The 15,568-nt window shown below is 47.2% G+C and overlaps 1 protein-coding gene across 1 annotated transcript in view; it reads left to right on the top strand.

The window, feature by feature from the left end:
- Positions 1-15,213, top strand: part of HSPBAP1 (HSPB1 associated protein 1) — a 54,056-nt gene extending 38,843 nt beyond the window's left edge. The window contains exons 4-8 of the mRNA XM_062208884.1: positions 2,012-2,148; positions 7,413-7,584; positions 10,337-10,420; positions 14,359-14,469; positions 14,596-15,213. Coding sequence (XP_062064868.1) covers positions 2,012-2,148; positions 7,413-7,584; positions 10,337-10,420; positions 14,359-14,469; positions 14,596-15,132 — 1,041 coding nt within the window. The 3' untranslated portion in view covers positions 15,133-15,213. The remainder of the gene's footprint in view (positions 1-2,011; positions 2,149-7,412; positions 7,585-10,336; positions 10,421-14,358; positions 14,470-14,595) is intronic.
- The last annotated feature ends 355 nt before the right edge of the window (positions 15,214-15,568 follow it).

Genomic DNA, 15,568 nt, shown 5'->3' with positions numbered 1-15,568 from the left:
CTGCCTTTCAAATAAATAAAAATAAATCTTTAAAAAATTTTTTTGTGAAAAGGAAAATTCATGATTAAAAAATAAATAAAGCAGCACTTTCTTTTTCTTTTCCAGCTGAGAAATGTTTTAATCCCATGGATTTGGTTTTATGATTGACCTTGTTAGTGCTGCAAGTGGCACTAAAGATCTGTAAATACAGACTTTTCCCAGTAGCTGACTTGGGCAGGATCTGTCTACAGAACCAGGAAGGTGAGGAAGGTTCCAGTGCAGAGCCTTGTGCTGCCTCTGTTCTCAGGTGTGCTACACTCAACAAGATCATGGCTTTGGGGAGTATAGCAAAAGTCAGCTCTGGACATGCACTGCAAAAGACGGGTTTTGATACCTGCACCTGGAGATTCTGACTTACTAGGTGCGAGCTGAAGTTCTGGCATTGATAATTTTAAATTAAAAAAAATAATAATAATTTGACAGGCAGAGGGAAAGAGCTCCCGTCTGCTAGCAGTTCGCTCTCCAGATGCCCTCAATGTTCAAGGCTGGGCCCAAGGCCTGAGCTGGGAGTCAGGAACTCAACCCAGGTCACCCATGTGGGTTGCAGGAACCCAGTCAGTTGAGCCATCATTGAGGCCTCCCAGGATCTGCATTAGTGGGAAGTTGAATTAGGAGCTAGAGACGGGAATCAAACCCAGGCACTCTGATATGGGGTGAGGATATCTTAACTGGTGTCTGATGTGTGTGTGTTTAAGGTTGATTCATTTAAATGGCAGAGGGGGAGATATAGAGAGGGTTTTTTTTTTTTTGTTTTTTTTTTTAAGATTTTATTTTATTTATTTGAGAGGTAGAGTTACAGACAGAGAGAGGGGGAGAGAGAGAGAGAGAGATCTTCCATCTAGTGGTTCACTCCTCAAATGGCCTCAACGGCTGGAGCCGGGCCAATCCAAAGCCAGGAGCTAAGAGCTTCCTCTAGGTCTCCCACACAGGTGCAGGGGCCCAAGCGCTTGAGCCATCTTCTACTGCTTTCCCAGGCCATGGCAGAGAGCTGGATTGGAAGAGGAGCAGCCAGGACACAAACTGACACCCATACAGGATACTGGTGCCACAGGTGGAGGCTTAGCCCACTATGCCACAGCACCAGCCCCTGAGAGGGATCTTCCATCCAGTGGTTCATTCCCTAAATGGCTGCAATGACTGGGGCTGGGCCAAGCCAAAGCTAAGAGCCAGAAACTCTGTCTAGGTCTCCCATGTTGGTTTCAGGGGCCCAACTACTTATCTTCTACTGCTTTCCTGCTTTCCAATGCACATTAGCAGGGAAGTGAATCAGAAGTGGTGCATCTTGGACATGAACCAGCACCTGGATGGGATATTGGCAATGCAGGTGGTAGCTCAACCCACTGAGCCACAACACCAGCCCCTTAACTAGCATTTTCCCAGCTAGGCCAAACACCTGCCCTGTGGAATTGGTAATTTTAAATAACTCCCTAATCCACAAGAAGGCGTTTTTAATGTCATTGTAGTACAAAAAATTAATAAGTTGCTTTATGCCCACAAACAGCTGCACTGCTCACAGGGGATATGGCCTCCTGACTTCTGCAGATGACAGATCCAGAGATTTTAAAATAGCACTCACTATTCCCACAGTGCCTGAAACACCCTCCCCGTGGTGTCTGCATAATCTTGTCTGGTGTTTGTTGTCTGTCTCCAGCCTTGAAAGTGTAAGCTCCATCTGGGTGGGCATTTTTTGTCTGTTTAGTTCATTGACTCATCCCAAGCTTCTAGCACAGTTGCCGGCATGTTGTAAGTAGCTGGTAAATATTTGGTGAATGACTATTAGTGAGCTTATTCGACTGTTATTGGTTCAAAAGATTTCTTGAACCGCTTTGGAAACGTTACCACCTCTATCTATAGAATTTTCTATAAGAGAAAATTCCAAGTCCCAAGAAACAGATGTGCAAGTGGAAATGTCCAGCACTGCCATGCAGCAGAGTTGGTTGGTTCTTGATGGACTGCCTCTGTTTCAAAACAGGAGGTGATGTGGTCTGACTTTGGGTTTCCTGGAAGAAATGGACAGGAAAGCACCTTGTGGATTGGCTCACTGGGAGCCCACACACCCTGCCATCTGGACTCCTATGGTTGCAACTTAGTATTCCAGGTACAAGGAAGGTAACGTGAGTGCATGCGTGGAGGAGGTGTGAGGGGAGAACCGGAAGAGGAATGAGTGCTGGGTGGGTGGCAGGACCCGCAGCCTTGCTCCACCGCTCCTGGCCGCCTGCCTCCTCACCAGGGCAGACTCTTAACTGCTGGTTCTGTTGTGACATGAGGGCAGCAGTTGAAATGGTTTCCATTTCCAGCCCCAGTTCAACAAAAGAGCTCTTTGCTTAGCTATTTTTATAGCAAAACACAGATTTGTGTGCTGGCCACTGCCTGCAACACCAGTATCCAATATGAACCCCAGTTTGTGTCCCGGCTGCTCCACCTCTGATCCAGCAGAAGGTGGCCTGAGTGCATGGGCCCCTGCTACCCACATCAGAGACCCGGATGGAGTTCTTGGCTCCTGGTTTTGGCCTGGCTCAGCTCTGGCTATTGTAGCCTTTGGGTAGTGAATCAGTAGATGGAAGATATCTCTCTCTCACTCTTACTGTCTCTGTAGCTCTGACTTTTATGTAAATAAATAAATAAATCTTAAAACATACACACATGTAGTTTCCAGACTTCCATTTAAAAGCAGGGACACCTATCCTGAAATATAAAGAGCTTAATAGCTTGTTAGAAGGAGGCGGCTCTGTGGTCACTCCAAAGCCCCAGAAAAAATCCTGGACCGGGTATTATTTGTCATGTCTTTCAGCTCTGAATTTTAGTTTGTACCTACCTGTGGGCAAAGTACAGTTAGTTGTTACCTTTGGGCAGTGTTTTTCTCCTCTGTCTGTGGATCCTAAGAGAGAGAAGAGCTAGCTCAGGCCACACTTCCACTATTGCCTGGGTGCTGGAGTTAGGTGGGAGCTGAAGCATCCGTGCCAGCTGGAGGCTGCACTGAGATGTCGCAGGCACAGCCTTGCTGTCTGCTCATTGATGATGCCAGTCTGCTGTCCTGGCCACTGAGGACATTTACAGGGCAGCACAGGAGGGAAACAGAGATGGCCGCGTGCAGCTCCCTGAAGCCGTTACCCGCCGAAAGGACCACGAGTGGTTCCCAGAGCCACAGGCGCTGTGCAGTGAGCGCGTGTCCCGGGTGCTGTGCTCCTCAGGCTGTGCAGTCCGGTAAGGCAGGCACCTGTGTGATTCAACAGGACTCTGTTAAAGGGCCGTGAGCGGCTCAGACACATTGCTGCAGGCCGCGAGGCAAGCGTGTGTGGTCTCTGCCCTGTGGACCTCATAGTCTGAAAGCTGAAACTTGGTTGGAGAGGGCGTAGTTTTAAGTAGCCAATTTCTCCATATGTTTCAAGTTGGGAAAATGCCAAAGAAATTCGAGTTGGCAAAAAAAATAATGGCCAGAAAAACCCAGCTTCTTTCGCTGATAAAAAGTTGACGTAGCAGGCCGGCGCCGTGGCTCAATAGGCTAATCCTCTGCCTTGCGGCGCCGGCACACCGGGTTCTAGTCCTGGTTGGGGCGCCGGATTCTATCCCGGTCGCCCCTCTTCCAGGCCAGCTCTCTGCTGTGGCCCGGGAAGGCAGTGGAGGATGGCCCAAGTGCTTGGGCCCTGCACCCGCATGGGAGACCAGGAGAAGCACCTGGCTCCTGGCTTCGGATCAGCGTGATGCAGTGGCCACAGCACACCGGCCGCAGCAGCTATTGGAGGGTGAACCAACGGCAAAGGAAGACCTTTCTCTCTGTCTCTCTCTCTCACTATCCACTCTGCCTGTCAAAAAAAAAAAAAAAAAAAAAAAAGTTGACATAGCTCTGTTTGAGCGCTGTTTCCTGTTTTCTGGCCTGCATGGCCCTGAGTAGTGAAATCCCTGCAGTGGATACGCAGTGCGCATGCTCCGGTGTTGCAGGAGGTGGAGAGTGAACGTCCCTGAGACTTCACAGCCCGGGCGCAGGCGGGCGCTGCCATCGCCCTGCCCCGAGGCTCTGGAGAAGAGAGTGCGTTCCTGTTGCGACCATTGGGGAGGATCTCCTAGGGCAGCTGCCATTTGCAGTGGGCTCTGACAGATGGCTCAGTGTTCAGAAGACACAAATGGAGGCTGTGGAGAGGCCCTGGGAAGTGTGGGGTGCACAGGGGAGCCTGCGAGTGTAGGTTGTACACTGGGGACCAAGGGGACTCACAGGCAAACACTGCTTCTTCTTTTTTTTTTTTTTTAAGATTTATTTATTTGTTTGAAAGAGTTACAGAGAGACAGATAAAGAGAGAGAGAAGTCTTCCATCCACTTCCCAAAATGGCCGCAATGGGCCTATGGAAAGCCAGGGGTCAGGAGCCAGGAGCTTCTTCCAGGTCTCCCCTGCTGGTGCAGGGGCCCAAGCACTTGAGCCATCTTCTGCTTTCCCAGGCCATAGCAGAGAGCTGGATCGGAAGTGGAGCAGCTGGGAGTTGAACCAGTGCCCGTATGGGATGCCAGCACTGCAGGTGGCAGCTTTATCTGCTACCCCAAAGTGCAGGCCCCAAATACTGCTTCTTGTCTGTGCTATCAGCTTGTGTCACCAGGAGAGGGTTTTGAGCAGGGGAGGAGGTGGCGATTGACACCTGATCTGACAGAAGGACACATAGCACATCGGCCAGGGCAGGTGTCATTAGGGCCCTTCCCCTGGAAGCAGTCAGTGCTGCAGGTGCAGGTGGGGGCAGGGTATGGAGAAGCCAGCAAGTCTGCAGTGTGGCTCTGGGCTGCCACTGACCACGAGCCCCATGAGTGACATGGCACTGAGTCTCCCTGCCACCACTTAGAAAATGAAGTTGGACTGGTGACCTCTTCAGAGTCCCTCTAGCTCTACAATTCCGAACATACTGAACACCAAAACTGCTTCCAAACTGGTCCAAGATGCGGGAGGATGGAGCTCTGAGATGAGGCAAATGAGTTGTGAGCTTGTGTGGTTTCTAAGGTGAAACTATGTAAATTGAGAGGCTGCCTTTCAGTGCCAGAATGAATTTTTGAAAAGTAAAGCATATCACTATTCCTCCCAGATCTTCAAATTTCCAAAGCAAAAATGGGGCTTGAATGTCTGTTTCTTAGTTTGAAAACAACAGACACTACTCAGTTCAGAAAGGACGGATATTTCCGGTGACTGCAAGGGGTCACCAGAGGGCTTTGGGGCTTTTTTTTTTTCCTCAGAACAAGGGGAGTTTTTTGTTTTCTCTCTTTTTTTTTTTTTTTAATTTTCTTTCTAGTTTCATTTATTTGAAAGGCAAAGCAACAGAGAGAAGGAGAGGGAGATGAGAGAAAAAGAGAGAGATCTCCTGTTTACTGGTTCGCTTCCCAAATGCCCGGAAGAGCCAGGGCTGGGCCAGGCTCTGGCCAGGAACCTGAAACCCCATGCAGGTCTCCCACATGGTGACAGAGTCATCACCTGCTGCTCCCAGGGTGCATCAGCAGGAAGCTGGAATGGTAGCCGAGCAGGGACTTGAACCCAGGCACTCAGTGTGGGATGTTAGCATACCACGTGACACCAAACACCACCCATCTACAAATTTTCATCTGTCCGCATCGCTTCTCTTTGCCTCAGAGGTTCTTCATTATGGACATGAAGCATGATTATGTCTAATGTTTTATTTATTTATTTATTTATTACCCCCATTTAAAAAAAAGTTAACTGTTTGGATTTTCGCATTTTAAAAATCCCTGTAACTGGCCAGCGCAGTGGCTTAACAGGCTAATCCTCCACCTTGCGGCGCTGGCACACCGGGTTCTAGTCCCGGTTGGGGCGCCGGATTCTATCCCGGTTGCCCCTCTTCCAGGCCAGCTCTCTGCTATGGCCCAAGTCCTTGGGCCCTGCACCCGCATGGGAGACCAGGAGAAGCACCTGGCTCCTGGCTTCGGATCAGCGAGATGCACCGGCCGCAGCGGCCATTGGAGGGTGAACCAATGGCAAAAAGGAAGACCTTTCTCTCTGTCTCTCTCTCTCACTATCCACTCTGCCTGTAAAAAAAAAAAAAAAAAAAATTCCTGTAACTGAGGCTGGTGCTGTGGCGTAGCAGGCAAAACCGCCGCCTACAGTGCCAGCATCCCAAATGGACACCGGTTCAAGACCCGGCTGCTCTACTTCTAATCCAGCTCTCTGCTATGACCTGGGAAAGCAGTGGAAGGTGGCCCAAGTCCATGGGCTCCTGCACCCGCGTGGGAAACCCAGAAGAGGCTCCTGGCTTCAGATTGGCACAGCTCCAGCCACTGCAGCACCTGAGGAGTGAACCAGTGGATGGAAGACCTCTCTCTCTCTCCCTCTCTGCCTCTTTTTCTCTGTAACTCTGCATTTCAAATAAATAAATAAATCTTAAAAAAAAAATCCCCATATCACTTTTAGTTACATGGCATTATTCATGCTTTTCTTTTAAAAATTGTATGCATTAACTGTTGAAATCTTTACTTAGTGTAGAGTTGATCTTCTATATTTAAAGATAATTAAAAATGAATCTTAATGAAGAATGGGATGTGAGTAGGAGATGGGATGGTTTGGGGGTGGGAGGGCAGGTATGGGGGAAGAACTGCTATAATCCAAAAGTTGTACTTATGAAATTTATATTTATTAAATAAAAAGTTTTCCAAAAAATGGTATGCATTTGAAAGGCAGAGATCGATTGATCTTCCATCCACTGGTTCACTCCCCAAATGTCTGCAACAGCCAGGGCTTGGCAAGGTTGAAGAAGCCAGGAAGCTGGAACTTCACCTGGGTCTCCCCTGTGGGTGGCAGGGACCCAGGCACTTGAGCCATCATCTGCTGCCTCCTAGGATGCATTAGTAGGGAACTGGATCAGAAGTGGAATAGCTGGGACCGGAACCAGGCTTTCCAATACGAGCATCCCAAGTGATGACCTAACCACGGTGCCGCAACAGCAGCTCTGTTAGTGCGTTTCTGTTGTGTAATGGATTAACAGCAAATAATTAACTTACAGAGTTTACCACCCAGACGAGAAGTCTGGAAACTCTGATATGGAAGTATGAGGTTTGCTCAGGCTGACATGAGTATGAATATTTAAAAGGGGAGAGTTTCTCTGAGCAGGTCTATAAGCTGGGATGGAAAAGATTTCTGAGGAGGCAGGCTGGGTTGTGACGAGAAAGAGCCATCTTCCAGACTAGGTCCTGTCGGAGCAGTGAGAGCAGCTGCCTCCGGGAGGTGAGGTACCCAGGTACCCAGAGGGGAATCCAGAACCGAGTGAGAAACAGGCCAGGTGCCTGCATTCCTTTGGCGTTGATTTAAATGCGTAAAAACAACCACTTAACGGCTGCCTTCTTAACATACTTGTTCAGGGTACTGACTTCTATCTTATTTTTTTTCAACTAGGAAAATGTGGCACCTCTTCCCTCCTGAAGATACTCCTTTCCTTTATCCAACACGAATCCCTTATGAGGAATCCAGCGTGTTCAGCAAAGTCAATGTTGTCAACCCTGATCTAAAGCGTTTCCCACAGTTCCAGAAAGCTCAAAGACATGTGGTTACGCTGAGCCCAGGACAGGTAACAGGGTGCCCACCCGTGGACACACAGCTGTAACTTGCTCGCGTTCTTTGTTGTGTACCCCCAACCACCCCTCTAACTGAGAACGGTTTCCTTCCCCAGCTGTAGCTTCAGACACACACCCCTCCCCTCGCAGGTTCTGGAAAGGAGATGGGAAGAGGCCGCACAGCTCCTCCTACTGGTGAAGAGAATGGGCTTTAGGAACAATGCGCACATAAGCCCTTTGCATTCAGGTTAAGAGAAGGTGCCCAGACAGGGTAACAGAGCACCACTGGAATCCTGATCCACAGTTCTGTCTGTTCAGCTGCGATACAACCAAAGCCACGTGGTTACATGCGGGTTGAATGCGTCCAGGTAGTGGCCGACACGGCCAACACAGCCAAAGGAATTAAGGGCGCGTCGCTTTTAAGCAAGAATGGGCATTGCTGTCATAAAGGACCATTTCCAGTACATTTTCTAGGGCGCTGTGCTTCGTGCACTGCCAGGTGGGGACAGTTTGTTTTATAACACTGGTTCTTGCTGTCCGACACTTTATTAATAATTTGAAAGATTTTCTTAGTCTCTTAAGGAGCCTGGATTCCCTGCGACTCCTCTGCCTGTCTTCCTTCTACTGCCTCCTCCTCACAGACTGCCTGCTTGCGTCCTGCTCAGGACCCACAATCTGACCTGCTCAGCTCAGATGATCTGACCTGACTGGGTTGCCTGAGCCCCCAAGTAGTCACTCCCGGTGCATCCCCAGGCTCCAAGCACCATGAATCTGTTTTCTCTCTAGATTTGTCCATTCTGCACATTTCACATAAAATATGTGGCCTTTTTTGTCTGACTTCTACATAGCACAGTACTTTCATGGGTCATTCATATTGTAGAATATTATCGGTACTTCATTTCTTTGTGTGGCCAGAGAATGTTCCTTTGGATGGAACTATGAGACATTTGTTTATCCATTCCTTAGCTGGTGGACGTTTGGGTTGTTTCCACTTTTTGGCAGGCACCCAATGACTTGACTCATCACCGCTGCCCTCCTGCGTCTGTTACATTAACAGGAAGCTGGAATCAGGAGCCAGAGGCGAGTAAGACAGCCAGGTCTGTCTTAACCTCCAGGCCAAATGCCTGTCCCTGCTGTCCCTTTTTTTAAAATCATTATCCTTATAACCATTCAAGTGAATGTGCAGTGGTTGTAACTTTTTTCTTCTATCTTTAACAGCCAAGTTCAGATGAGTGGTTTTATCTATTATACGAGTTTTTCTTACGTCCTGTCCATTCCTTAACTCTGTTCCCTGTCTCACCACTTTCCTGAAACTGTACTCCATGATAGGATGTTCGTGACTTCCTAGTGACTGCATCTAGTGGCTATTGTAATGCCCAGTCCTCCTAAGGGGCATTCTTTTCCCCTCTCAGACCCGCCTTGTTCAGAACTAAGTGCACCTACTTTGCTAAATTTGAAGCCTGAAAGCTTTGTATCGTCTCCAGGATGGCTGCGCCCACTTCCAGAGGAAGTCTCTTACTGAATCTGGCTGGGTGCCTGTCGTCTTCACTCTGCCCATCTCTGTTCTTCACTCTGCCTTCCTCCTTAATGTTAGCAGTTCATAATTGGAGCATTGCAAGAATCTCTCTTAATGCCACTATTTTAAACAGCCCCTACTCAGTTCCTGTGAGACTTCCAATGCCACAGGATGAAGTCCAGATTCTGTCTTCTGAACTCAGGGCCCCCCGATGACCCCCACTTGTGGCAGCCTTTCACTTGTCTCCTGTTACTTCCGCCATGGTGGTGGTGAGCCTGACTGCTGGATAGCCCTGCACAGCCCTGCCTTGGTGGCCTGCCCCACCTCTCCTTCCAGGCGTGGCCTTGTTCTTTTCTCTGCCAGAATCCCCTCTTAGCTCTCACTCAAGTGACATTTCCTCCACTTAGGTTGGCCCTGACCTCGTTCACGTCTGCTTTGTCCGCCCGTGAACTTCTCCAGCATCACATGTCCACTGGTTGGCCACTTTTCCGCGTTTTGCCTTCTCGTTAGCTAGATCTTGAACTGGGAGGGGACAGAAACCCTGCCATAGTTTCAGCAGTGCCCTTTCTCGAAGTACATAAAACTTGTGCTGGAGAGAAAGAAAAGTTAGGATTTCAGCATCCTGTACTAAGATTTAGATGCAGACGGGGAGGGCCTAGGATTAAGGGGAGTAGAGAAGTGAGTGTACGCTTTGTAGGATATGCACGTTTGTCAGTAAGAAAGGAGTAAAAGGAAAAAAAGAGTGTGGGGTTTTCCTGCTTCCTTTTTCCCTTTCCTTTGTTTTTTAAAAAGACTTATTTATCTGAAAGAGTTACAGAGAGAAAGAGAGAGATCTTCTGGTTCACTCCCAGATCTACTGGTTCACTCCCCACATGGCCGCAATGGCCAGGGCTGAGCCAGGCCGAGCCAAAGCTAGCAGCCTGGAACTCCATGCAGGTCTCCTACATGGGTACAGAGACCTAAGCAATTGGGCCATCCTCCACTGCTTTCCCAGGCACATGAGCATTGAGCAGGGTTGGAAACGGGGCAGTCAGCACTCAAACTGGCACCCATGTGGGATGCCGGCGTCCCAGGCCATGGCTTAACCCGCTGCACACGGCACCAGCCCCTTTGCTTCCCTTTTCTTTGGCAGTATTATTGTGAGTTCACTTGTATTCCTTGTTTTCCTAGTGGCCTCGGTGAAGTCTGATTCTGACATAACAATGAAATATGCTGTTCTTGTGCTAACCGCTTTTTGGTTTGGTTTCCAGGTTCTGTTTGTTCCCAGGCACTGGTGGCATTACGTGGAATCCATCGATCCTGTCACTGTCAGTATAAACTCATGGATTGAGCTGGTACATTTTTTTTTTTAAATAAATGTAATCTCTACTTTTAAGATACACAAAGTGTGCAAAACTTGTAGAACACTCTAGTAATACTTTGTTTTGCTGTATTGTAATTACGTGTTCTAGCCTCTGTTGACGGATATGTAGGTTGGAAATAGGGATTTTAGTGATGAGTCACTCCCTTTGTGCTCAGAACACACAATGGGCCCTGATGTTGGCTTGCAGGGGCCTCTCTCTTGACAGTTATTGTTAGGAAAACTGTGCTGAGTTTGGCCAGATCTGTGTGTCCCAGGTGCAAGTCCGTCGCCCACCATCTGGGCTGGGCATATCTGCTTCTTGGTTCAGGGTCCCCATTACCAGTTGCAGAATTCTCCCTCTCAACGTGTGCATCTTCTCAAGGCAGCCTCTCAGTGCTAGGTTTGTGCCTCATTTCTCCCACAGGCCTTTCCCTCCGGTATGCTGTGCTCACTCCTGGTTGCCGGCTCTATTTATGATAATGCCAAGAGCTGCCCATTTTGCTCACATCTGTCGCTTCAGCCCAAGGCTTTAATTATATCTGCGCTGTCTTTGGCCAGAAGCTTTGATTGCACCTGTGCCCTCTCTAACATGGGGCCCTGATTACGCCTCGCCTCTCCTGAACCCAAAGCTATGATTGCCTCTGTCAGCCCTCTGGCAGCTGCACCCTCCCCTCAGTCAGGTTTCTGCTATCCTCTGGCGATGGAAGGGCTTTGGAAGAGGAAGAACCTATGGGATATCGTAACAGGAAGTGGCATCGTGTGAGTTTAGAGAAGAGACGAGCTGTAGCCCCTAGGGCTTCAGTGAGAAGTAAGGAGGGACACCAGTAGACTCACCGTTAGAATCTGCTTGTAGCATGCTGCACTGGGACGGGAGCAGATGTCAAGGAGGTGTCCACCACCACCTCCCCCCGGGGCTAGAGTGGCGCCTGCGATAGACCTGAAAGATGCGTCACCTCCCAGGGAAGCCCATTCATGGCTAAACAGCGGAGCCGTCGTCTGCCTTCTTGTAATCCTATCCATTATTTTTTAACTGTGTAGGCTTTTTCCCTTCTAAAATAATTTTCTTCCTCCAAGTTCAAAACCTCTAGTTTCTTCCGTGTTTTTTTTTTTTTTTTTTTTTAAATACCTTTAATTTCTAGGCTGTCCACCTTTCGTGGACATAGACTTTGGAATCAGGCCGACTTAGATTATAGGTGGCCTTTAGTAGCTGTCTAACCTAAGTAGTTTCTCAATCTTGTCAAGCCTCAGTCCTCAGTTGCTGTGAGGTGGAGAGCTACTGGGTCAAGAACAGCCCTCTTAATGTTTAGCACCTAACACTGAATAGCACTGGGCTTTATTTGGTGGAGCGTGATTCCTCCTTCCTATGAATTAGATACTGAGTTCCTTCAGTCATGTTCATTATACTGCATTCACCTGTTCAGTAAGCTTGTCTCATTGGGTCATATTCAGCTCTGAAATTACTGTGCTTTTCTGCACACAATGCTGTCATGTCAGGTTGTCCCCTGTCCTGTACCTGTGACACTGATTCTTTTTTTTTTTTTTTAATAAGATTTATTTTATTTACTTGAAAGGAAGAGTTACAAGAGAAAGAAGGGAGAGAGAGAGAGAGATCTTCCATCTTCTGGTTTGGAGCTGCATCGGAAGTGGAACAGTTGGGATTCAACCGGTGCCCACATGGGATGCTGGCATCATAGGTGGCAGCTTTACCTGCTATGCCACAATGCCGACCCCTGAAGTTGTTTCTTTAAGGCTAAATCCAATACTTCACAGTCATCCCTATTCATTTTCATCATACTGGTTGGCTGAGCATTCCTGACTAAAATTCTGAATTTCTGTCTCATTTGTGCTTTACTGAAATGTCTTCAAGCTTGCTGATGCACTTTGCTGCATCCTTAGTAGTGAGTCTTTCAGTGAGTCCTAGGGGTCTGGTACAAAAAGAAACCTCTGCTCCAAACTCAGAAGCCAATTGTTGCTCCCTTTTAATGAGGAATGGCTTTAGAAACTAAGATCTAGGCTCTAAGCTGCTCACTGCTACTGGGGTGACATTGTTTCTAGGTTCTTGCAATGATTCAGCTAAAGTGTAATGTAAGGTAGACAGATAGACAAGTATTGTTATATTTCTAATTCACAATTAATGTTATAGGGTTTTTTCCTTATTTGTTTCTGCATTTTTATCTCCCACACTGAGTCCTTATCTGGGTCCTTAATAGCAGTAAAATGTTTACTTACTCGCTTTATCTAGTAATACATTTTTATGATGCCGAATTTATAGTTAAAATTCGAATTCTGGTATCACTACTAACCATGAAGCTTACAAATAAAGTTTAAGATTTCCTTGCAAATCTTTTTATCATTAGACTATATCCCATTTTTTTTTTTGGGGGGGGGTACAAAGTATTTGTTCAGAAGTCATTGTGAAGGAACTCTTTTCATGTGTTGCTAATTTCATGTTCCAGAAAGTTCATGTATTTCAGTTTGATTTTACTTTTAAGGATTTTTTCCAGATGTGATATAATTTAATATTTTGAATAGTTAAAACATTCAGCTTTTCCAACTGTATGAAAACATATCTCTCAGAGAGGTCTCCCTTCCTCCCTGTACCCACCACCTCTCCCAGACTCTAAAAGGACCCATTTGGATGTTTCGGTTCAGTCCCATCTCTCGCAGTTACAGACGGTGCCGGTGAATAACCCTGTGCACGTGCTGTTTTAACTTGGTAGAGTGGATCTCGGGGATTCCTTACGGGGAGTAAATGTATACTTAGTTTTCTGAGGTTCTGCTAGATTCCACTTCTTCACTGCTGAATCGGCGAGCATCTGTAAGATGAGAGTGCTTGTTTCTTCCAAGGCCTCACCAACAGCATGTGTTGTTGAACTTTTTTGTCGGGGTTTTGAGTCATGGCTAGGAAGATTTTTCCCTTTTCCAAGTCATAAAGGAACTCACCGACGTTTTCTTGTCGAGTTTGGGTTGTTTCAGTGTTTCGTTGGCATTTGGACGTCCACTGGGGGGTGCGCCTCACGTGTGGTGTAAGAGTGGTGTTGCCGGTCTGCAGAGGGTGTGTTTTCTACGTCTCGCCCCGAGAGCACTCCACCCTCAGAGTCAAGTGTGGCTTCCGTCTCCACACTTGGAGTTGTCAGATCCATTTTGATCAGTTTCCTAAGTTTCTTAATTTGCATTTCCCTGGAGGTTAAACATATTTTCATATGCTTATTAGCCAAATGATTCTCTTTCTAAAATGCTTGTCTTATTGTATTTTGCTCGTTACAAAAATCCAGTCATTTGTCTTGCTGGTTTGCACAGATTATTTGTATAATCTGAATATTAACCTTTCATTAATTATATGTTTTACAAACATCTTGGTTTTTTTTCTTTTCATGTGTTGCTAATTTCATGTTCCAGAAAGTTCATGTATTTCAGTTTGGTGAACAGAAGTTGTTGATTTTGGTGTAATTTATCACTCATGCTATAGTTTATACTTATTTACGTTTCAGAAAACCATGTTTAGATGGTTAACCACCTCATTCTTATAGCCATGCATGCTTATTATAATTTTCCTCCTATTGCTCAAGTGCTTTTCTTGTCAAACTCTGTAGGGATTATTCCTTCATCTATGGTACTGTTTTTCAGAAAATGTAAGCATATCAAAGCAGGGGAAGTTGGGGGAAACATCCCAAGTTTTATGTCTTATAGATTCAGAGAATACATACCTGGATTTGGCTGGTAAGCTATTCCGTAACTCTTCTAGATGGCAGATGATAGTGAATACATCAAAATTATGGGTTTGCCAATAGCATGCACGCATCCCTTCTGGAACAAAAATTATATTGATGCCAGAGAATGGAACACAGAGTTAAATAGAGACTCTGTGGTCTGTGTCAAGCCATGAGACACAAAGGCAAATGATTGAAATGTGTTTTTATCCCAACTTAGGAAGAGGACCACCTGGCCCGGGTGGAAGAGGCAATCACCCGCGTGCTCGTGTGTGCCCTGAAAACCGCAGAGGACCCTCGCAACCCCAGGGCCTGGTTAAACCCGACGGAGGTAGGCTGCGTCTGGCTGTCGTCACAGCGCTCTGCTCCCTGCACTGAGGCAGCCCTGGCCAGAGCGTTTGGCTTCCAATTTAACTGAACATGCGTAACCATGGTAAAGGGCTTTCTTTTCCTTTAGGTTGAGGAAATATCCCACGGAGTCAATTGTCACTACTTAAATGGAGCCGTGTCTGCCTTCCTGGAGCATCATAGAGCATCCGGGGAGATAGAAGGCCAAGCATTGCAAACAAATGGGAAGCACAGGAAAAAGGAAGAATTACACGCTTGCAGCCATGTGGAGGTAGAACAAACATGTAGCCCAAACGTGAACAAACACAGAGCCACAAAACAGAAGGCAGTGGACCCTTTTGGCCCAAACTTGGTCGCTGTCACACTGCTAACCGAAGAACCACTGTCAGAAAGGGGAGGCGTAGTGGAAGGTGATGGTAAAGGCTTTGTTGACAAGGATGGAGAAGGCTTTGGACAATTGCATGGCACCAAGTGGGAACAAGTGCCAAACAGAGGTGAGACCGTGTCTGCGGAACACGTGGCCTCCAGCAGCACCGCAGCCACTTCCCAAGCACTCGTGACTACTGACGACCTGCTGGACTGCGTGGTGAACCCACAGGTGACCAGGATGGTAGCACAACTTCTACTACAAGGAAGAAGTTTGTGATTCTGTTGGATGACTTTTTAAATAATATTTTTAAAATATATATTTTTAAATAAGGTGATTTGCAAATAAAAGAGCAGCAAAAGGTCCATTTGCTCGTGTTTGTAAGTGCACTTATTCCCTAGTTAAATTCAGTCTACTGCCATCTCTCATGCGCGGTGCTCTCGGGCCGCGCGGGCTCCTTCTTGTTTGGCAGCCTTCTTTCCTTAGTGCCTTTGCCTTTCCCCCCTCTCCCAAAGTGTAAACCCCAAGTGTTCCCAGCAAGAAGTCATCTCCAGCCTCAACCAGGGCTCAGCCTGCTGCTTGTTTTTATAAATGAAGAGTTATCAGAACACAGCGAGGCCATCTGTCTATGGTGGCTTTGGGATTACAGTGACAGAGTTGAGTGGTGACACTGCCTGGCCCAGAAAGCCGAAAATATTCACTCTCTGTCCCTGTA

This window comes from Lepus europaeus, chromosome 2, assembly GCF_033115175.1.
Source record: "Lepus europaeus isolate LE1 chromosome 2, mLepTim1.pri, whole genome shotgun sequence".
Taxonomy (NCBI): Eukaryota; Metazoa; Chordata; class Mammalia; order Lagomorpha; family Leporidae; genus Lepus; species Lepus europaeus.
The sequence above is the reverse complement of the archived record's forward strand: the minus strand, read 5'-3'. Positions and strand labels throughout refer to the sequence as shown.